This window comes from Diadema setosum, chromosome 8 (assembly GCF_964275005.1).
Source record: "Diadema setosum chromosome 8, eeDiaSeto1, whole genome shotgun sequence".
In the NCBI taxonomy this organism is placed as follows: Eukaryota; Metazoa; Echinodermata; class Echinoidea; order Diadematoida; family Diadematidae; genus Diadema; species Diadema setosum.
Window position 1 is genome coordinate 11534954 of NC_092692.1, and position 24168 is coordinate 11559121.

Consider the following 24168-nt stretch of genomic DNA (forward strand, 5'->3'; position numbering starts at 1 on the left):
GGCTAGACTCGGGCTACACGCACCCAGGCTAGCTAGGCAGGCAGGCAGGCTATGGAGCTATCTATGTCGAGCTCGAGGCTATGCAACCGTACGCTGCTGTTTACCTTTCACTCCACTACCGATATCGTTCTGTTAAACTGGGAAATTTTATGCCGACTCTTTACCCCAAACACTGACAAGTTTAAGTGATTTTGGAGACATACAGCAGTGATTTCTTACCTGATTACGACAAGCTTCCTCCTCCAGTACTTCGTGTCGACATTTAGAATAATTAGATACGGCTATCGTGCGAATGCGATTGTTAGAGTAGAGTACGGTGTACGTATTACGAAACGCCTTCGTAATGCAGAGTGTATTGTACTAATAGCCTCTTTTCAGGCAATGCGGATTTAATTTGCTTGTAAAAAAAAAAAGTCATTCATTTGTTATATTCTGCTGTTTGGATTGGAGTAGCCCATATACACAACATACCAACTGTAGTTTGTTTTCTGTTAAATGTATAGATGATGTTTGTCTAAGTGCTAAATTTAAAAAAAAATAAAAAAAAAATAGTCCAGCAGCAGGAAAAATTGACAGTTCCTAAGCATACGCTAGTTAGAGGTCGACCATAGTATTAACACTCCATGCACAATGTTCAAGTGGGCACTTTATCAGAATAACAAACCGGGAGTAGTTTCAGCACACTTCTGCTTTCCCCATTTTCAGCCTCTCATCCTTCTTCTCCTTTCGCTCCTTCTCCTCAAAATCTATCGCAAGTGATATTTCTCTTCCCTCCTCCTCATCTTCTGCTTTTTAATTCAAAGATTCTCTCATTTTTTTCCTCCTCATCCATGATGTTTTCACCCTCAATTATAGTTCTCTTTCTCCTCTCCCTCCATCTCGTCCGTCGCTGTCTCGGCCTCAGCTTACTCACGGCAAATAATTAGTGTTCTTTCATCATCACTTTACAATACTGGCATTCATGCAGGGGCGGATCCAGTGATTCCGAGTGGCCTCTACAATATAAAGAAGGGGAGCACGCCCCATCCCCTCCATTTTTTTTTCTTTTTCTTTGTTGTTTTAACAAAAAATACAAGAGGCGCGCGCCCGGTGCATGCCCCTCTGGATCCGCCACTGCTACTTCCTCATCTCATTTGTTCTCTCTTTTTTTCTTTTTTTTCTTTTTTTTTTTGGGGGGGGGGGGTGTGGTGGAAGTCGTTTATTTTGTGCCGACAAGAACAACGATCAACTGCTTTCATTTTTTTTTTTCGACTCTATTCTATATGCTATTTCAGGGGTGTCACCATCTTTTTTCAAAAGGGTGCGTTTATTTTTCTGGTTCCACTTCCGGGTTTCATCAGCTAACAAGCAAAACACAAAGGGGGGGGGGGAGCTTCTTAAGTACCCGCGCATGCTAGGACCGAGCCCGCATGAGAGAGCGTGGGGGGGGGGGTCTGAGAGGGGGTGCCCCACCTCCCTCCGAGACCCGATGGAGATGTAAACTGTGCGTGCATTATCATGATAGTTGATAAGTAAAATTCTTTTATAAAAAGGGTCTGAAGGGTGCGTTCGCACTATAACGCACCCCCCCCCCCCTCGTGACGCCCATGCACTTAATGTTTTCGACGTGGTTCAATAAATACAAAATCCAGTGCATGAAATCATACAATCAAATTACACATCAACATTGAAGATATTCCAACATAAAAATTGTTACTTCCTATACATAACGTTAACAACACCTCGTTAAAAAATACATAAATAAATGAATAAATAAAGAAAGAAAGAAATAAATAAATAAATAATAAATAAATAAATAAATGAATAAATGAAAATACCGCATGTGGAAGAAAATGTAGCAACAGTGCATACCAAGACTTCGGGCTTCTAATGTTATACTGTATAGTTAAAATGAGGAAAACTTTATAATTATGATTATATACCGGGGAAAATCGTTGCTTTAAAGTGTTATGATGAAAATCATTTAGTTTCTGTATTGATTGCTTCTCATGAGAACCCCCACTCTGTTTCACATCGTAAAGTCCGAAAGCACAAGCAATCATCAATATTGATATACACAAGTTCACACACACCACACTCATGCACATGCATACCAGACACTTTTAGTCTTGGGTTGTGATAGGCTGTTCACCATAGCTCTATGTGAAAACTAAACTTAATATGAATGTTCAGACTTTAAATGTAAAAAGAGCTAGGCTCGACTCCACTCATGAAGTTGAGATATTTGCGATTGTAAAGCTGCTGAAGAAACAAAGAGAATTAGAAAATACAGGATATTTCTAAGTAGAACCTAAAGAATCTATCGTTAATTTGTATGATTGTTATAAGTGAGTCTGGAAAGGTTTTTTTTTTTTTCTTCTTCCTTTCTTTCTTTCACTCTATCTGATAATGGACTTTAATACAGCCCGGCCTACAATTGCGATAAAACTTTTCATGATTGTATTACATAGGACCCTTGCTCATAATGGCTTTATTGTGGATTATAAAGAGAGATTCCACTTTTCTCGTGACAGCAGAATGGAATAGTTTTTCATCAAAAATTAAACCAATATAATTAAGATGTTAAGGGAATCTTAGCATCCCTTTACACGAAACAGTTACGTTAGTCCCATCACACATTCAATTTTGAAGTCATCAACTCTGAGTCTCCCAATGACTAAAAATGAGACTTGAAATTGAAGTTGTTATTGAAATAGGACCTGTATATAGATACAATGTTCAATAAAGATGTTGTCTATCACACGGAGCAGGAGTGAATTGATTAAGTGTCACTATAAGCAATTAGTGACTTTGCGAATTTTAGAAACTGAAAATCCCTTTAAAGGGATCGTATAGTTTTGGTTGAGACCTAATTTCAGTTTCTAAAATTTTTGGTGAGATAATGAGAAACCTCTTATGAAATATGAAAGAGCATGTAATTCTATGAGGAATTCAGCGTTTATACTCACATTGATGAAAATTAGTTTTGAAATGGCTGAGATATCCAAAAACGAGCAATTCTAAAGTGTGGGAACCACACTTTATTACGATCGCTTTGTTTTACTTTGTTTTTGGATGTGTCTGTCATTCCAAACCCGATTTTCAACAAATAAACTTTGAATTCCTCTTAAAATGGTATACTCTGTACTATACGGTGTTTTCTTGGTATCTCGCAAAAAGTTAAAAGCCCAATTCTCATCTCTGTACCATTTTAACTCACAAATGTAGTTTTTTCTTCTACAGCCAATTGTGTATCATTTCAATAACGCCAAACTTGCACACCGTCCTCCGAATATTTAATATCCTAATTAACATCTCCCCCCCCCCCCCTCTCTCTCTCTGTTTTTCTTCTCTCCCCACTTTCCTCTGGTTTCTCATGAGTCTCACAGCCCTTCCTTCCTTCCTTCCTTCTAAAAAATGTATACACTTTATACCTACGTGTCGCATTTTTTTTTTTTTCTGGGACATTGTTGAGCAAGCTTTCGTGTTGGTAAGGCCCACATTTCTATGTATACCAGGGTACATAAATCTGTTTCAGTTTTGTGATTGATACACAGTATGAGTAATCTACAATATTGCAAATAACGTTCATATGAGATAATGCTGATATGTGAATGTTATTGAATTGAATTGAATTGAATATCGAATTGTTGAATTGAATTGAATTGAATTGAATTGAATTGAATTGAATTGAATTGAATTGAATTGAACTGAATTGAATTGAATTGAACTGAACTGAATAAGATTGTTTTAATTGAACTGAACTGCAATGAACTGTTCTTTTTTCTGTGATGCGTGGAAAATCGACCGCAATGTCTGAACAGCTGTCTATCTAGTCGCCGTAGGTGGTGCTCGTTCCGGACAAATTGTTGAATGGGGGTGTATCAACTCTGCTTTCGGGTTGTGTGATGTGCCTATGTATATTATTATGTGTGTATGTGTGTGGACGTGTGTTGGGTGGATGGATGGATCCGGAGAGCACACGTTTATCAGAGTGGAGTAGTGGAGAAAGGAGTAACAAAATTTTGCGAATTAGTGACTCTGGTAAGTGTGAGGCTATTTCCGTTGATTTTACATAAAAAGGTTGGATTGGAGAGGCATATTGGATGTGATCCGTGACACCTAGGAGGCGCTAAGCCTCGAAATTTTAAATCGTTCCATCACATTGCAAGTGAATTTTCGAGTCTGTGCTGCTGTGCAGTGTGAGATTCAAATGACAATACTTATTCGTGACTATGGTCTTGTAATGTGTTTGATCTTGTACGCACCGCCCCGGGCCCGGCGTACAACTTACACATTGTCATTACAGTATCAGTAGCGGGCCGCCGGCTGCCCACCAGGTTGTTTACATCCGGAGCAGATCTCTCACATCGTTTTGTATTGCTAGAACGGGATTGCTTTTGCTCAGTCGTGAGTTGTAACATAACAATTTTGAATACAGGTGATAGTGCACTGTAGCAGCAAGGGACATTTTAAAGCCGTGTCTACCTACGTACACATGATACAGATACAGACAACATCAACACACTGTCACTGACTTTTGAAGTTGTGAGCATTGTATTGTCATTGTGTATTTGTGGACATTGTGTAAGCCAATCCATTGGAACTCCCTTCACGTTCCTTTAGACCCTATATTAGAAACTGTCAATCAAAAATTCCAAGATTCGACCTCCCCGTGCCAAACCGCACACAAACGCATAACACGTTAGGTTTTACAACTTAGTTTGTCTACAACTGTAGGGTAAGGGCACCAGTATTCGGTCAGGCACCGGTATTCGGTCACTTATCACTAGTCACCAGCCAGTAAGTTCAACTGTCACAACACACGCAAATCACACTAATTCACATACTTGCACACTCATTCACAACAGGAAACTCCCTTAGCCCCCTCCAAAAATCCATCCAAAATCCCAAATTTTACCGTCAAAAGTGCAGAATCGGCGCTACTTTCCAAAAGCGCGCGCGGATAAGGCCCAGTTTTAAGAGTACGGGTCGCCGAAAAAGCGCTAAAAATCGAGAAATACGCCGTTCTCTCGCGGGATTTTTCGTTTATCGCAAGCTTGGAGTGTAATGGTATCCTCAAAAACGCAAAAGAAAAACAAAATGTCCGTACGTGCCGTTACAGTGTCCCAATGTACATGGGTTGAATGCAAGTGCCGAGGCACCAGTATTCGGTCACCAACGGTCGCCGCAACTTCCCCGATGCAATTTTGCGCCAACAAGGTAGCGCGCGCGCGCGTTTTTCAGCTGCATTGAACACACATTGACTTTGAACGCGCACATCGCGTGACCGAATACTGGGGAATTTTCAAGGTCAAATATTTCGCGATTTTGTGCAATTCTGTGAGATATTTAAAAAATGAAAGTTGAGATTAAAGAAATTTGATATATTTCACATACATTGCTGTAGATATGATGTATGTATGTATGTATTATTTTAGTTTGAAAAATATTGCAAAAAAGCTTAAGTGACCGAATACTGGGGATGTTACCCTACTCACAAGTAGCAGGTGGTCAAATTTTGGATGGCGTCATGGTCGAATCATGGGTATTTTTCTGTCTTGCTTTTAATATTACAATTTATGATGAATGTTTCTTTTCCTACAGCCAAGTAATGAACCATTAACCTTTCCCTTTCTTTGAGTTCCTTTATCAGGCAGGAATTCAATAAGTTGTTGCTGGATAGGGCAAGCCTCCAGCAAGCTTTGTGGTTGTTGATTTAAGGCAACTTCGTGTTGTGAATAAAGGCTTAAAGCATGGACAGAATTTATACAATACGGAAACGGTCTACTGTCGACATTGAAACAAACATTTGACCAGTGATTTTAGTAGAACCTATATTGTTCTATCTTTGTGCTAGCATGAGATGTTGTAAGTACACAATTGCAGTTTTACATTTACCGGTATCATCAGACATTATAGGGCTATGCTGTGCTAATTATACAGATGTCAAAGGATCTACCTGGGTAGGCTACTGTAAAACACAATAAATTTGCAGCATGAAATTTTCGCTACTTGGAGCCGACGGCCTTTTTCGTGACATGAAATTTTCGCGAGTTGCCTCTAACATCCAATGCATACAGTGAAGATGAGAACTTTCGCAGGCATTTTGATTCCCCGAATCTTGGCTATTGCAAAATTCATGAAATTAAAATGCACGCGAACATTTCTCGTTTTACAGTATGCTAAGGGCCTGTATCACTGGAGGAGATATCGCAGTGACTGCTGGGACTAATCAGTCTCTGTGACTCTTGCGACTCCAAAGACAAATGGCTTGCACTCTAGATCTCACCGCAAGAAGGTGACTATTGTAAAAGGGTGACTTTGGAGATGTTCCCAAACAAGATAACTTATTCGTCCAAAAAGTCACGGAAATGCCACTGCAACATCTCCGAGATGTCTTCAAGATGCCTACTATATTGTGGATGTGTCATGGTCTCTGAGTTGTCTGCGAGACATCTTCTCAGTCATGAAGATGTCTCCGTGACTTTGTTGTAGGCCACAAGTGCGTCTCTGAAAATCTGCTAACCCGCCTGGGCAAGTGGTAAAAAAAGAAAAAAGAATTATGTAGCAGCCTGCAACATGATGTGAAGTCATGAAAATCAGCTGGACTTCACCTTTAATCTCACATACATCTGTAATTGCATACCATACCCTTCATGATATATGAGTTGGCAAATTTGTTTGCGTAATGAGTGGTCAGGCTTTTTAACGTTAATGTTATAGAATATATCTGATATCACTTTGAATTCATTTTGACACTAGGAAAGAAATGGCTCAACCCGTGTCAGCAGAGCGGCAGAACTTGCTTGACCGCCTGCTGGATGCGGTCAAGCAGTGCCAGGTGCGATTCGGAGGGAAGTCGGAGCTCGCCACCGATGCCGACAGCAGAGTGTCGTGCCTTTGCGCCCAGTTTGAGGCAGTGCTGCAGCACGGACTCAAGAAGCCCATGTCCAACCCACTCAGTGCTCTACAGTAAGTTGCAAAATATTGTGCCATTGAAATGGTTGAATTCATCTAAACTAGTCATGACCTTTTCTGTAAAGTATTATATGACCAGTTGAGTATGAATGCTCTCTAAGCATGTAATTCAAGATGTAAGGATAAGAGGTTTTGCAGTAACACAATTCAAGATATAACCCTCATGAAAATCTCTCTTTCATTGTAGTACATCCAGGTTTTAAGAATACCAACTAAGCTGCAAGGAATACAGACATAAGCAGGTTGATTTAAAATACCAGCAGAATGATTCACCAAGTACTGGAAACAATCATTCCCAAATATGTTGAATATCATGTGTTAAAAGGATTTTACATCTTAGATGTTAGAATTCTTATTGACAGTGAATGTAAAACTTCTGAACATGAGTGCATCAGTAACATCAGTTCCTACACATGCCAAGTGGACTTAGAAAAAAATAATCTACGTGTATTTCTCCTTCATGTACAAAAATTCATCAACTCACTTATGCACTTGAAGGATCTAGAGCCATCCTAGTGGTGAAAATGTTTGTGTAAACTATGCAGAAATCAAAGGTTATTTTTTCTTGTTTTTATGAAGGTTTTATTGATAAAATCATCACATTTTGGAAATGGAGAAGAGGTACAATAAAAACTGTTACAACTCCACTGCCCAGTAAATGGATATACATGTTGTAGAAAGCACTTATCATAGTTTAAATATTATACAATTGTAAGTCTCTTTGGTGTTAGGGATGTTGTACAATGTATTTACCTTCTTACATTTATTGTATGTTAAAGCTCATGAATTTCATGAGTTTTATGTGACAGAGGAGACAATGCCAAGTTTTAAAGTCGAAACTCACACTCAGTAAACAAAACTGAATGAGAGTCCTATACAAAGGCTTTCATTTCTTAAAGTATGGTGAACGAGACATCAAAATCAAGAAAATCATATTAAAAAAGGTGTCAAAGCAGAGGGAAATGTCTCCTAAAACAGATAATTAATGTGACTTATTAAAAGATATTCGCGCCACTGAGAAATCGCGAGTTAAAACTGACTGATTTGCTTCACCGATATTAGCTCCGGAACAGCTGTCTCTTTCGAGCCCTAAAATATGACGTCACGAAATGAACAAAACCCTTTACGAGTGCAGCGGGACATCGAGGCCACCATTCATAAAGCACGTATTTCTTGGTGGGCGGATGCAGTATCTGGCCTGTCTTTAGTCGCCTCTGCTTTCTCGGCTGAGACATTAAAACGTCCAAATTTCCCTTATAGTGTACGGAAAGACTTTGAGTTTGACATCGAGAGTGAATTGAGTGATGACAGTGACAATGACACTGATAGTGACAGTGGCAAAGTTGGAGCGGTAGAAGAAGCGATTGAGAGGCGACAGATATGGATGGCCGCCGATAACACAACTCATTTGGGACATACATGGAAACGGGCACACTGCCTGTCCATACATATGCCCCAAACGAACCACGTCCGCAACGGCCCTCCATAGACGGAGCCCACTGTGTGGATGGAGTGGTAGCACAGCGCACATTTCATGACGTCATAATTTTGGTCAACAAAATTTTCGCTGTGAGATCGGGTTCTGGTGGTCTAAAAAGAGTCTTAAAACACCATCTCTCTATCGTTCTGGAGACGTTTTTACCTTCTGAAAGTTAATTATTCATATTCCTAGAGACTTAAGCTTTCCAGGAATGTATAAATCGCCTTGTTTATGAATATCGTCCTTTTTTTCTCGTTCACCATACTTTAACTAGAGAAGCACTCTGAGAGAGCAGACCTCTACCAAGCAGCTCATTTCCACCCCTGATCTTGTTCTTCAATAGAGATCAGTGATTTCCACCCATACCTGCTGAAAATCGCCTGATTTCCCAATATAGTTCAAAGCCTTGTGGTGTATGATGTCATAAATTTCAGTTGCACGGCGCACCTCGCCCTTGCAGAAACTAGAGCACGTACCGGTACTCTAGTGTACGTATACAAACCTAAAAAAATGTGCAGCTTGAACTCCCAAGTTCATTGACCCTACCTGCCAAAATATAGAAAATCCTTCATAAAGTCCAAAAAAAATTCACTACCAAAATTTAATCATCTGTTACCTGTGTCATTCTCAACCTTTCCTGTAGGTTTCATGTAAAGCCGTTAACAACTTTTTTAGTTATTTTGCACACAACTTGGCGGAGGTAAACAAAACTGTATGAGAGTCCTTTCATTTTGTAATAATGGTTGTGGGGTTTCCCCCTGGCTTTGCACAGGATGGGGAATCTTGATCTGTGATGGCAATATCTCCTTTTGACTGTGAAATGCTTGTGATACAACCAAAGCTATTAACAATCTTGTCTTGTCAAGTTTTTAAATGCATTTCCACATGAGGAAATGCCAGTTGAATTTTGTTTAAAGGGACTGTACAGTACTGGTTGAGGTGGGGATTCAGGTTTTAACATTCCTTAAGTGAGATAATGAAAAACCTCTTATGAAATATGAAAGAGCATGTAATTTTAAGAAGGATTCAATGTTTATTTGATGAAAATTGGTTTTCAAATGGCTGAGATATCCAAAAAAAGGTGATAATAATAAAAGGCGACAGGCCACGCCTTTTATTAGGATCTCTTTGTTTCACCTTGTTTTTGGATAAATCTCAGCCATTTAAAAACCGATTTTCATCAAATAAACTTTTGATACCCCTTAAAATTGCATGCTCTTTGACATCTCATCCCCATTGCCAATCCGAGGAAATCTTGAACTCATGAGACTTACAGGTGCCCTTGGCAAGATTTCAAGTTTGTAAAAATCTAATCAGCTAGACTTCCTGAACCTTGTTTGACTCACATCACCAGATTATTGTGAGCATCACCATCTCATTGTTTCCGTGTGAGAATATCACAGTCTTTGAAGGTGAAGCATTATTTATTGACAGTTTTTTGTTGTTGTTGAAAATGACATAGTTTGATTCTGCCACTACTGTACAGATAAGGTGTAAGAGTAGAGAGATACAGGAGGCATATGTTCTGCTGTATAAGTACATCAAGGTCCTTTCTCATAATAAGGTTTGTCACAATGTTTAGTCACACTGACTGCAGTTACCATGGTAACAAAACCTGTGTGTACAAGCATGTACACATGTGAAATTGTCATAGCTGAGTAGCTTCAGTGAAGTGCTGTCAAGGTAAATTATGTTATTATCTCTTGTGGTTTTGTTGTGAGTGTGCTTTGTTAAGGGGGGGGGGGCTGCTGTCCATCTTCAAATCTACTATAGATTACCAAATAATTATGTGAAGCATGATTCATGCAAAGGATCCATGAAGATAGATAGAGCTTTGTCAACCATAACTTTTTTCTATTCTAATAGACTGGAAATGAAATCATAAAAGTGCACAGAAAATATGGGAAACTATTGTTGCATTGTGTACTGGGAAAGAATGTACTGAGTTTCAATATACACTGAAGTTACGATGGGATTCTCTGCCAGGTGAAGCCATCTCAGCACCACAGCTCTAATACCCTGTTTAGAGTCCCACAAAACATGGCACAACCCCAAGAGGTTGTGCTGTGTGTACCTCAGATGATGGGTCACCTCTTTACACGGTCATGGCACAAAGCACGAGTCTGGGGCCACATGTTGTTGTAGTCTGGCGTAAGTTTGTGCTAGATATAATCCTAGCGTTAGTCTACAGTAGCACAGCACACACTTCTTGTGACCTGTGCTGTTTGTGGGGGAGTGCACATACCTGCTCATGATAAACTGCCCACCTCTCGAGAGGACAAACGCGCAACCACTGGTTTCCATAGAACCATACGCTGATCATGTGCTACATGACCAGGGAACTGTAAATGGGGGTCTGTCTCTTCCGGAAGCAGCAGCACCATCATTTCAAACATGATGAGAGGTGAAAGTGAAGAGTGTGTAAAGGATATTTAAGGAATGAAAAGGGGCCTCTAAGACATACCTAATCACACTACTGTATACTACAAAAAAAGGTGTTCTAGAAAAATTGCTAAAATCACAATTTCTCATTCTTTTTTTTTTTATGAACCCAAACTTATGAATCATGCTCATAGGAGAAGAATTGCTCTTTCAGAAAATATAAAAAACTCAAGATTGAATACTTGTGGGTTAACCCATTTCATCTGTTTTGAGTCCTCCCTTAAAATCAGGGCATGCTGCTTTTCATTGGTTTCGAGATGCAAGATCACATTTATAAACAATGATAATGGCATGAGGTGATAGAGATTGTTAAAAAAAAAATAAGACTGTGTGGATGGGATATCATAAATTAATGTCATCATGTATGTACAACCAATGTGACTCTGGGTCTCCCATGACAAGTTGAAAGAGAATTCTCATGATCTGTGTTTGCAATTAAGCCATATGCTCATCTAGTTCCAGTCTCTTTAGATCTTGTTCCCAGGATACTGCTATGGAAAAGACAGCAGTCTCTGAATTGCTCGCAAGAAGCATCAAGGCCTTCTACAACTTGTTAGTGCTGTGAATTTTCTCATCACAAACACTGTAAATTATGACGTTATCTCATTGAATGCTTCTTTTAGATGCTACCATATTCCCATATTGAGGACATGTTCAGTCATTTCATGAGAAAAATAGATTGCAATACAATAAGTAATAACAAACTAATTTAAAAGTACACACATCCCTACATGCACGCATACACACACACACACACACACACACACAAGCATACTGTATATTCTCAGATGACATCAGGGAGGTGTTAGATAGAGGAGGTGGAATCTCTGCAGATTTGTGCAAATTTACATACATAGTGCGTATATTCTATAGCATGATAATTGAATGCGTAGCATTTCTCTGGTTTTGATGTTCCATGCTCCTAGCCACTCTTCCACAGAGTTTTGATATGGATGTACAGTGCACTCCCGTTATAACGAAAACGGTTATAACGAAACTCCAGTTACAACCAAACAAAAATTCAGACTGCAACATTATCGGCTGTATGTATTTCTGTTGTTTACTTGTCCAGATATAACGAAATTTCAGTATAACGAAAGAAAACTGCTTGTCCCGAGGACTTTGTTATAACATGGGTCCACTGTCATACGTACCAAAGCAAATGTTCTTGACTTAAATTCTAAGCTGTACAAATATTTCAGAGAAAGTGTTGAAGTACCCTTAGAAGTTTGTAGCAGTATGATATGGAATAAATCCTTCCAGTTCTTCTTCAAATCTTTTTATTAATACCTCAGGACTGAAAAAAAGGAACGGTAGAGTCTTATATAAAGTTTATGATGCTTTAAATAAATCATCTTGCACATAATTTTGTTCATTAGGTTTAGCACTTGATTGTTAAATCTTTCTGATTAAGTGATTGGTTAATCATGTTTCTGTGTGTTGAGTAGCATCATACACTTCAAGAAGTACAGTCTTTAGAGGGATTGTGTAGTTTTGATGCCTAATTTCAGGTTTCTAACATTTTTTGGTGAAATAATGAGAAACCTCTTATGAAATATGAAAGAGCATGTAATTCTATTGAGGAATTCAACGTTTATTTGATGGAAATTGGTTTTGCAATGGCGAGATATCCACAAAAGAGCGATTCTAATAAAGTGTGGGTCCCACAATTTATTACGATCGCTTTGTTTTACTTTGTTTTTGGATGGTTTAGTCATTCCAAACCCAATTTTCATCAAATAAACTTTGAATTCCTGTTAAAATGGTATGTTCTGCACTACTATCATAAGTGTTTTCTTGTTATCTCGCAAAAAGTTAAAAGCCCAATTCTCATCTCCACCAATACTGTACCATCCCTTTAAAATTGTTTTTGTTTGTGTGCTCTGTTCTCTGCACACTAAATAATTGCTGCCGAAAGTATTGAAAGGGACAGCGAACTTGAATACTCATTAAGACCAATGTTGATTTTTAAGAAATGGTGCATACTACATACAGAAGTGCTGTCTTTTGTAAAAGCAATTTATTAACATTATGCAATGGAGCGCATAACATCTATGCAGCACAGGGCATGGGTACAAAGGAGAGATTCTCTTTACTTAATCTCCGTAGAACTCTTTCTACATCCCTGCTTTGATACCTTTCATCAGTATACTTCCCTATAGACAAGCCAGTTCGTAATTTACTAGAAGCTTGTGTGAACATCGGTACAAATGACCTTTCTGTTTTTTCTCAGTTAACTACAGTAGGTACTTCACTCGTTTTGAAAGCAGCATAATGAGCTTGCTGGACGCAACAATTTATAGAATTCATGTTCAAACAAAGAATAAACTCACAAGTGCAAAGTGGGTGACCACAATAGCCGGGTTCACACGTACATCAATTAGCGGGATACAAATCTCGAGATTTGCATCGCGATCGTCATCCCGAGTTTTTTGCACGTGTGGACAGAAAAAACCCGAAAATTAGCGGGATAAGCATCGCGATGCTAATCCCAAGAAATCTTGCGCTGGTTCGTCAATTAGCGGGATAATTGGCCCCGCGCTGGTACGTGTGAACGGTCGGGATTAGAATCTCGAGTTTTTATATCCCATCATGCAATGCGCACATCACAACAGCAAGGCCTCTGCGAGGAGGTCCTTCACCTCTTTGGAGAACAATAACACCAGCGCGCGAACCACACCAATGACGCGTAAAAGACAATGGACAAAGGAAAGTGCGCACAGGTGGTGATAGAGAAGGGCGCTGTGTGACCCAGTTTGCAGGCTTTGCTGTTATCTCTATCGGCAATAAGCGGGATAATTCGGTACGTGTAGACGCTCGCCAACTTAGCGGGATACCGATCGCGATCGCTATCCTGCTAATTTGGTACGTGTGGACGCTCGCAAAAAAACTCGGGATGAGCATCGCGATCATCATCCCGCTAATTTGTACGTGTGAACCCGGCTAATGATCTGTTAATTAACACCTGGCCGTGGGGAAGAATATTCCATTGTTTTCCCCTGATACATTGTATTAAGATTTTTTTTTTTTTTTCATGCTGATACTGCCAAATACCAGGCTTACTGTCAGCACTATCTATAAGAATCACAGAATAATCATCACATTTCTGTGCTTATCTCAGTAAATTTACAGACCCCCATGCCTGTTGGTACTACTGTACATGACCCTTTTTTCCTCATTATCACGATATGGAAGGATAGAGATGGGGGGGGGGGGGGGAACCTGCTGATATTGAATGTGTAGCAAGTCATACAGGTGCATCCATAGCTGCTACACTATGTATGTCACCCAGGAAGGAATGACCAATGTGTTTGTGTGTTGATACTGAGTGAAAACCAGAGTAATTAATGGTTGCCAATTAAAGATGGTTGAAACCATGATTTCTTAAGATAAATTTTACAAGGGTCTTCATTGCTTTCTCTTTTATTCATTTAATGGTCTCATGAGTTTGTTAATTAATATCAGTTGTGTGTGTGTGTGAGGGAGGGATTGGCAAGCAAATAACAATCACTTTGTCATTCAAATACCCATAATTGTTGTTTACCAGCTGTCAACATGAGATATTCATTAGGGTTGTTCTTTTTTTTTTATTATTCTTTAACTTCTCTTCATTTCCAAATGGTTTAACTACATGTACCTGTACACTGTATTTCGTAACTCTCATTCACATTAGATCCTTCACCAGGTATATATGGATGTACTGTACACAGGGCTGCCAACTCTTGTGCAGTTAGCGTGAGACTCACGCAATCCACCAAATTTGAACTGTCTCACTCTGATGATTGCAAGAATTTTCATGCTGAACCCCCCAAACAGGAGTTAAGCAAGAAATGTCCCCAAATCCCTGATAATCAGAACTTTCAATATGCCCAAGCCCAAACTTTCGAGATTTTCCCACAGGCACACTCTGTCTATGCACACTCTCTCTATGCATTTAAAATGCAAAATTGTCAAAGGAATTGACACCCCCCCTCCCCACCACCACCACCATTGCTTTGATCGATCAGATTTGGTCACTCACTCCGTCAGTGTCTCACTCTCACTCAAGGTTGGCAGCCCTGGATATAGTACTAGTATTTTCATTACCAAACCTGCACATGGGCTGTACAAAAAGATTATGAATATATTCATGTTTGATTTGAAATATCATATGTGTGCACCTGCGCCCTTCTTCAGCTGATACATTGTATGCCCTCATCCTTGTCTTCTATTGCAGACAGATGACTGGACTTAACTTACCAAGTCTACCTCTCATGAAGTCAGACCCAGAACCAGGTAAATTTTGTCATGTTTTCTCATTTTACAATTCCACAGTGTAATTTGTTCTTAAGTTGTGTAATTCAGTTGTAGCATTTGGCATACATAATGATACAAGACAACCATGATATGTCATCATGGAAAGGAGGTAGCTCAGTGTGTGCTTTGTTAACCCGCTGTAGCCTATGTATGCAAAGGTTTATTAAACTGTAGTAATCAGATACACTGCATAGAGATAACTTTTCTCATGACCTGGTCACAAGCTATTGCATTATACCTGAACCTGTATACTCAATGCAGTCCAGTGCATGGAAGTCAGGTTTCATGCATCATTTGTTGCAGTGTCAAGAAAACATTGTTCAGGACAACCTTCGATATACAGGTATAGGCCTGCATGAAATTGACTAAGTTTTTTATGCCTCCGCCACGAAGTGGTGCCGGAGGCATTATGTTTTCGGGTCGTCCGTCCGTCCGTCCTTCCGTCCGTCCGTCCTTCCGTCCGTCCGTCCGTCCGTCCGTCCGTCCGTCCGTCCGTCCTTCCGTCCGTCTGTAATGAATTTTGTGGACAAGGTAACTATCAAAACCTGTTGAGATATCCTAATGAAACTTGGCATGTATGTGTATTAGGGGGTGAAGTTGTGCCTATCAACTTTTGGGTGCACATGCTCAAGGTCAAAGGTCAAAAGGTCAAGGTCAAATACATAAAATTTCACTATTTCCACCATATCTATTGAATGCCTGAAGATATTTTCTTGAAACTTAGTGTATACATGTATTATCCAATTGAGATTCTCTGGTGAAAGTTTGGGTCATGAGGTCAAAGGTCAAAGGTCAAAGGTCAGGGTCAAATACATAAAATTTTGCTATTTCCACCATATCTATTGAATGCCTGAAGATATTTTCTTGAAACTTAGTGTATACATGTATTACCCAATTAAGATTCTCTGGTGAAAGTTTGGGTCATGAGGTCAAAGGTCAAAGGTCAAAAGGTCAAGTAAAAATATTAAAACTTCTTTTTTTTCTACGTACCTTGGAAAATTGTTCAAGGTATCTTCATGGAACATAGTATGTACATGTACTGACTGGAAGTGATTATCTAGAGAATGTAGGGTTCATGGGGTCAAAGGTCAGGGGTCAAAGGTCAAGTGCAACACTTCAAAATTTTACTATTTCCCTCATATTTATGCAATGCCAGCAGGGTTATTTTTTTTTACATGTTGTGTATGCATGTGTAACCTAATAGAAATTCTCTGGAAAGTTTTTTTTTTTCTTCTTTTTTCATCAAAGGTCAAAAGGTCAGAGATCTAGTGAACGTGCTGAACTAACTTTTTCCTCCATATCTCGGAAGTGGCTCAAGTTATCTTGAAACTTTGTACATATTATGCATGTTCTACCTGAAAGTGATTATCTTATGAATTCTAGGGTCAAGGGCCAGATGAAAATGGTAACAATTTACTATTCCATTCAGAAATTGCACTTTTTCTCCACACCTGTACCTTGAAAATTACTCAATGCCTAAATGTATGAATGGGCCAAAGTCAAGTTAAAGTCCTTAAATCCCTAGATACATGCTCTCCTATTCATCCAATTAAACCTAGGTCAAGGAAGGTGAACATTCTACACATTTGTGACAAACTTGTCATTTCAATATTTTGCCAATTTTGTGAAAATGTAATCACACATTGTCCACATGTACTATCTAGACCTATTGGGAAAATCATGCATTATGGCGGAGGCATACCAGTCGCCAAAGCGACATTTCTAGTTTCTTTAGTCTCTTTCCCTGATTTGCATATTGTATCTGTTGTTATGTATTATCACTATAGGCCTGTTCAGTTTTTAAACACAGAATAACTTATGTTGGCCATAACTTCCAAGGGAGCTTCCAAAAGGAAGATTGTAAGACAATTCAAAGGTTTAGACCCTATATGCAATGATTCTGGTGTGTTGCTATGTCAGTGCATGAATTAACTACATGTAGATTATTAGACATATTACAGCACCCCCCCCCCCCATGAAAATATGCAAATGTAGTGTCTAGAGTACTGTGAAGCAAGATGTATTGGCGGCATGAAATTTTTGGGAATTGGAGCCAATGGCCTGTTTTGCAGCGTGAAATTTTTGCAAATTGCTACTCAACTGGCATGTCATAGTGTAGACAACAACTTTTACATGCATTTTGATTTTGCGAATCTTGCCTCTTGCAAAATTTGCAAGATTAAAATGCACACAAACATTTCAGGTTTTATAGTAAACTAGAAGGCTTGCCTGACATAGAAACAACTAATTCATGGAAACTGGATTCCAAATATGTAAGTGCAAGAATTAGAAACAGGAGTATATATCGTCGCTGGGGTGATAAGACCTTGCATCTGAAATTTTGGTGATTTGGTTTTTTAGATTAATGGTCAAATAATGGGTTAAGTGATGTCCTGGCCAAATCCCAACTGTCTTACTGCAAAAATTAAGCCACCACAGCATGTCAAATGAAAGGCTATCCCATTTGCTATAATGCTTTGGCCGCCATGTTTTTTGGCTCTCCTGAACATTTGACTTTTTGTAGATAATAATAATAATAATAATAATGATAGTGTATACTTTTATAGCGCAACAGTCCATCAAAAGATGCTCATAGCGCTATTAGTCTTAGGGTTAGGAGGAGAAAAAAAGAAAGAAGAAGAAAAGGAATTATGTGACATCTTCACTTTTTTGTTTCCTACAACATATTGAACAGATACAGCTGTATGTTTTTAGGGATGTTAGGTACGAGGTCTTGTCGCCCCAGCGACAATATGTTTAATAGCTTGTTATTACAACATGCCCTCAAGGGAGGGGAGGTATTCATGAATTCAGATACTGCAGTATTAAGCTGGCCTACTTAAGCTTCTGAAATTATACAAACAGTGGAGTATACACACCTGCAAGGGAAAATGATTTTGTTATTGACTGTGACTAGAGCCTGTGTAATGTAAAATTTAGGATGATTGATTTTTCCTGCAAACTGGTAGACTAGAACACCTTTGTTGTACTTGGTTCCAACCATTTGTAAGGATAGTGCAACCAGCAGAACAAATTTCTTTAACCCTTTGTGTAAAGGAGTGCTGATCGGCACAGGAAACCCCCATAGTATTGTACACATTGTCAAAAGTCCATGGCATAGAAAGGGTTAATATCGTATGGGTGAATAGCAGATAGAGTAGATATCACAATGCAGAGAATGTTTTCTTGAAAAAAAAAAAAACACAGAGAAATCATATTTTCCCCTTTTTTAAATTTAGCTTTCATTTTAGAGGTTAATCACAGATAATTTTTAGTCATATTCATACTTTTTCGGTATTCTGGCTGCTGAAACACTGAACAATCAGTGCTCATTTCAGTTCGTGAAGGGCATGTCAATCTGTCAATGGGTGAATAGGAGATAGAGTAGATATCACAATGCAGGGAATGTTTTCTTGAAAAAAAAAAACACAGAGAAATCATATTTTCCCCTTTTTTAAATTTAGCTTTCATTTTAGAGGTTAATCACAGATAATTTTTAGTCATATTCATACTTTTTCGGTATTCTGGCTGCTGAAACACTGAACAATCAGTGCTCATTTCAGTTCGTGAAGGGCATGTCAATCTGTTGCTGTATTAACAACTTGATACAAGTACAAGCATTCAGTAATTTGAATAAATTATGCTGTACCCGCTGCTGTAAGGACAAGTACCACACAAGCTGTCAGCTGAAAGCTCTGTAGTCTATAGTGGATACCACTCCTGTGTACATAGCAATCAGGAAATTGTCGGTTCAAATCCAACTTGAGGATTGTTAGTATATTGTATGTATATTAGCATGCCCATGCTAATCGGTGCTTGTTTGTTGATGAAGGGCAATAGACCAGTTCAGTAATGTATTCAAATTTTAGGCATGCTTTGTTCACAGAAGTTGTCCTTAACAACCGTATAGCTTGTGGGAGGCTTGGCCAACCTAGCAGCAATGACAGTGAAAAGTGAATTCCTGCCTATGAAACTTGAAGAAGAAATCCACCCAAAAAAAAAAAAAAAAAAAAAAAAAATATTCCAAAGAAAGAGAAAAAATATTTCCTGTATGACATAAAGATTACAAAAAAATTGAATTTAAGAAATAAGAAAGATACACTTGTGTGTGACTTTTTGAAATTTCACTTTTTTGGGAAAACTTTTTTTGATCAGTCCTTATGAATATTCAAATGAGCAAACTGATGATGTCATACTCTCACATTTTTTCATGTATGTTCTATATGAAATTCATAAAAATAGTAATTTTTAGCTAATGACAAGTAAAATCATGCTCCCATATCAGACTTTATTTTGGGTAGTTTGAAGACAAGTTTTATATTTATATAGCTAGAATAGGAGGGTGTTTTTTTTTTGTCATTTCTGTATGTAAAGTAAAAATTGTGAGAGCATGACAACATTGACTTGCTGACATAAATATTTATAAGAATTAGTCAAGAAATGTTTTCCGAAAAAATATGAGATTTCAAAATGTCATATCTTCCTTATTTCTTATCTTATATATATTTTTTCTTTTTTTTTGTATCGTTCTGTAGGGAATATTTTTCTCTTTCTTTTGAAGTTTATTCATTTTTGGGGTGGATTTCCTCTTTAATGAGAGGGAGCAAGTGAATGAAATGCTTCATTATATGCTGTAGGGAAAAAATCCATAAATTGGAATACAATGCAGAAACTGACTGTCACAGGGCTGCCAACCTTGAGTGAGAGTTTGGCGCGAGACACTGCGAGGGAGCGGAGCGACCTCCTGGCTAGCGCCCGGCGACCTGCTGTGCGGCCGTACGTACGTACGTACTACGTACACAGTCAGTGTATGTAAAGCGATGTAAATAAAGCACACGTCATAGCCATACATGTACTGTAATTTGCCAAAAGTACAAGCTACGCTCACATGGTATAGGTAGAAACCAATCGTAATCCAATAGCTCGTCTTTGTGCGTGAACCGAAAACGATTATTATTGGTTAAAGTGAAAACAAAGTTCTGGTAAGGGCCTGAGAACCCGTCTGGCACCATTTCATATTTACTTACCTGGCTGACACGGTTTGCCGGAATGATGAGTCGTTTTGGAGTATTTTGAGAAAAATAATAAAAGTCGGTAGACCGACTGTTATTCCAGAAGGCTCCAGACTAACTCGGTCTCAGGGAAAACTCGACCCTATTTCAGACAATTTACACACAGTTCGTGATCGCCATGTTCATCAGTACTCTATACTACGGGTACCAAACGAGGCCTTGATGAGCAGACAGGAAAGTGTGTGCTAATCCTGTATAAAACAAATGGACAGCGTGTGGTCCTCAAGCCTATATAGTATATGCACATCACCTCAGTTGCTGAGACGCGCGGTCTTTGAAGTTTTTGTTGTTGTTTATCAAGCGTCTTTGATTGTTTTTAGAGGTACTTGAGAGGCGCACACTAATTTTGCATGCACGCCAAAGAGGTTTTTGATGCGCGCGTTGTAACAACTCGGACCATTGGTACGAGTAGCCAGAACGCTACAATGTAGTTTATACAGGCCGCTCCCATATGCATAGTACAACGCTGTAGCACAATCCAGAGGGACAACCAATACAACTCATCCCGCCGTCAAGCAAAGCGAGGCCGAGTTATCCCCGAGTCCGAGTCTAGCCTGACCCCATTCGGTTAAGTTCTGAGACTGAACATTTTTGGTTAATATTTCCCATTTTCGTCGTTACCCATCGAATATCTTGTTATTACAACGTTATTCCGCACATTTCCTAGGCATACGTTCACATTTTGGAGCAAAATTTGACAACTTTTGCAGGCGTACCAGAACTTTGTTTGGGCTTTAAGCTTTACACCCGCGCGGGAAAATCTTGAAATTTTGGGCTTGGGCATATCGATATTCGGAATATCAGAGAATTTAGAGATATATTTATTTTTGTAGTCATGTACATTCCATTTTTGGAGTTTAGCGTGAGATTTCGTTTATCAGAGTGAGACAGTCAAAATTGGTTGAATTGCGTGAGTCTCACGCTCAATGCGTGAGAGTTGGCAGCCCTGATGTCAATCTGTTGCAATATTCAAATTCTGTACCCACCTAAACAGAGATTTTTCCCATGGCGTATTGACAAAGGAGCTTGCCCTGTGGCATGTGTGAAGCTCTTCTGGCATAGACTGTAAATTTCACACAAAGTGCATTCCAAATATTGAAATGTATGGAATATTTACAGGTGGTCTGAATAGCTTGTTTCAAGTTGTTAATTTTCCAGTGGAAAAAAAATGAATAAACTATAAAACTGGCTTATTTTTAGATTGAGGCAATATTCCTATAGGGTTTGCAATCAGATTTGAATTGACTGGGTTGGGTTTGTTTGAGATGGATAGGATACAAAAGGATACAAAATTTAAGTATTATGCCTGAAGTTTTTTTCTGTTTAATGTGATTTTTAAAATTATTTTGAAGCTCATGTGTTTTGATATTAGTTTTTTTTAGGGGGTTGCCCTCATGACACTTTGGAACAGTTCCTGCTTCCTCTATAAACACCAATCAAATTGGCAGTTTTATTGTGTGTCGCATACATGTACATTGTGATGTTATTGTATAAAGCACAAAAACAAACTATAACAAAACCTGCAAATTAAAGTGATACTTGAGGTCCGAGTCGATAGGTTTTGGTTTTGAGAAGACCTTAGCTTTCCCTATTATATTTCACCCATTATGAGTAAGGTAAACAATCTGATATTCACTATAGACATAAAATGTCTGGTAATGTACATTAAAAATGATAATAAACAAGTTTGGAGACATCACAAACCCATGGGTCTTTGTTGTTATTCCCCTCCTCTTTCCCCGCCTCCACAATCTTATCTTGCTTTTGTTACGGTGCTCAAGTAGGTTAAACAAAGCAAATTCAAAAACCTGTTGTATCATTTTTTGTTCGAGAGTGTTACATTTTTTGGTCGTAAAATGATATTTGAGCTTCAAAAGATGAATATGATTACTTTATAGAGTGGAGCCCCTCGGGCAAGGCGTGAATTATTCAAAGTTAGGAGGGTATTGCCCCAGGGGCCTGCAGCAATCCCAATATCTCAAGATTTTGGAAATGGTTTGCCGCAGATGAAGTGCCATGAAGGTAAAGTATGCTGCTCATGTGCATGCTTCACCCAAGAGTCATCTCATGAATTGTGCAAGTCTTCAGACATTCTTAAGATTAACAACTCAATGGTTATTGACCTTCTACCAGTAAACTGAAGTGCAGTGTGCATGTGCTATTCAGATATCATCCACTGGGCAGGATATTTTTTGAACTTTTCCCTTGATATTTCACCATTTTCACTTTCTCTTTTTAATTCTATCCCTGTGGTTCTGAATTGCAAATTCAATCAAGTTGTTTGCAAAATTGACTTGAACAATTTCCACTTTGTGCTTCTACGAATTATGTAGATGCCATATATGCAGTAGCTCATCCACAGTTTCTATTCAGATGTGAGGACACTGCCCCCCCCCCCAAAAAAAAAAACACCAAACACTGAATAAATGTACTGTAGTGCATATAAAAGGATGCATAGTGTACAGCCTCCCTGTTCTTTAAGAAGTACCAAACAATGATCAGGGACTGTTTAACATTCAAGAAGCACTGCACATCATCTGTATTAAATACTCAAGTTTGCTCGTTAGAAAAGCTGATTGTAATATTGAGATTATAAATGCCTCAGTCCAAGTTGTGGAGGAAAGGATGCACGGCTGTGCCATCAGCGATGCATCTCCCGAGACACATGAATGTCTTGTGTACAGGGCTGTATGAGTGACGACATTGCATTCATGATTTTAAAGGTGTATTTCACATCTTGGGTGCGGATATTAATAGCAGTTTTGACTGCAGATCAAGCTACTCGCTGGTCGTACTGCATTTCATTTGAAATGATGGAATATGGGCAAGAAGGATATCCCAGAGTTTCCAACAGTGAAAGCTGGGAAAGTGCTTGATAATTAATTCTATTTGTAACTATAGTTAGCCATGAAAATTCATTGATTTCTATTTGTTACAGAAAAGTTCTTCCTTTTTTATGTGGACATTCACTTGCATGGACACGTTCAATAGAAATTCTGGTGTTCACACCTTTGGGGTTTGATCCTTGTTCTGTTATGTGATTATTGAGAGAAAATGTAAGAATGTGTGCGACATACACGTCTTGACTTGTTTGTTATCCTTTACGGTGTATCTCTGTTCCTCAGAGAAATGTGTGGGAAAAAAATGTTCAGTATACAGAGTGGCATGAGAAAGTACAGAACTTAGTGCAAAAACCTGATGTTGGCGAGCTGTCATTTAAATCATGTAAACACTCTGTCTATTCAGCAGTTTGACTTTCGGTGATATATTTGTTGTACACCTGCTTGTAGCAAATTTGTTTCAATTTGCTGTCATGGTGTCTATTCATTTGCATTTGAAGCTGAGCATAGCACATATAAAGTGGTAAATGAGTTGAGTACTTGAACAATCGCTTTTCTTTGTTATTGCAATGTGCGTGATTCAAAGCCCATTACTCTTGTTTTTAATAGTGATGCGAACGCGCCAGGCCTAGTTTCCCTAGAGTCGGTGATTTTAGTGGAAGATGTGTCTGAAGGCATCAAATCATTGCCAAATCGGTCCTCTTTTAAGGTTACTGCCGAGCAAAGACTTTATTTTTTGCTATGACAGTATAACAGATGAAATGTGCACCAATCATAAAATTTTATATCCCATGTATCCCATATAAGTTTACTTGCATAACTCTCATCTATTTGCTTGATATGGATGATATTCTGAAAGACATATGGAGCAGAGCTCTTTCACCCAGGTTTTGAACAAGAGCGAATGAATCTATTATGCATGACTGACATGACTTCATAAATGGCACAATTTTTAGAGACCTCCTTGAATTATTTATTTAGAGTAATAAATAACTGAGCCTATAGTATTGTAAGATACAGCAATTTGTAGTACTCCAAGCAAACAAAAAGAGACTAAGAATCGAAGTTAACCTTACTC

General features: G+C 38.7%; 1 protein-coding gene across 1 annotated transcript in view; it reads left to right on the top strand.

The window, feature by feature from the left end:
* The first annotated feature begins 6750 nt into the window (after positions 1–6750).
* Positions 6751–24168, top strand: part of LOC140232295 (sorting nexin-29-like) — a 54761-nt gene continuing 37343 nt past the window's right edge. Inside the window, exons 1-2 of the mRNA XM_072312425.1 lie at positions 6751–6954; positions 15099–15157. Coding sequence (XP_072168526.1) covers positions 6752–6954; positions 15099–15157 — 262 coding nt within the window. The 5' untranslated portion in view covers position 6751. The remainder of the gene's footprint in view (positions 6955–15098; positions 15158–24168) is intronic.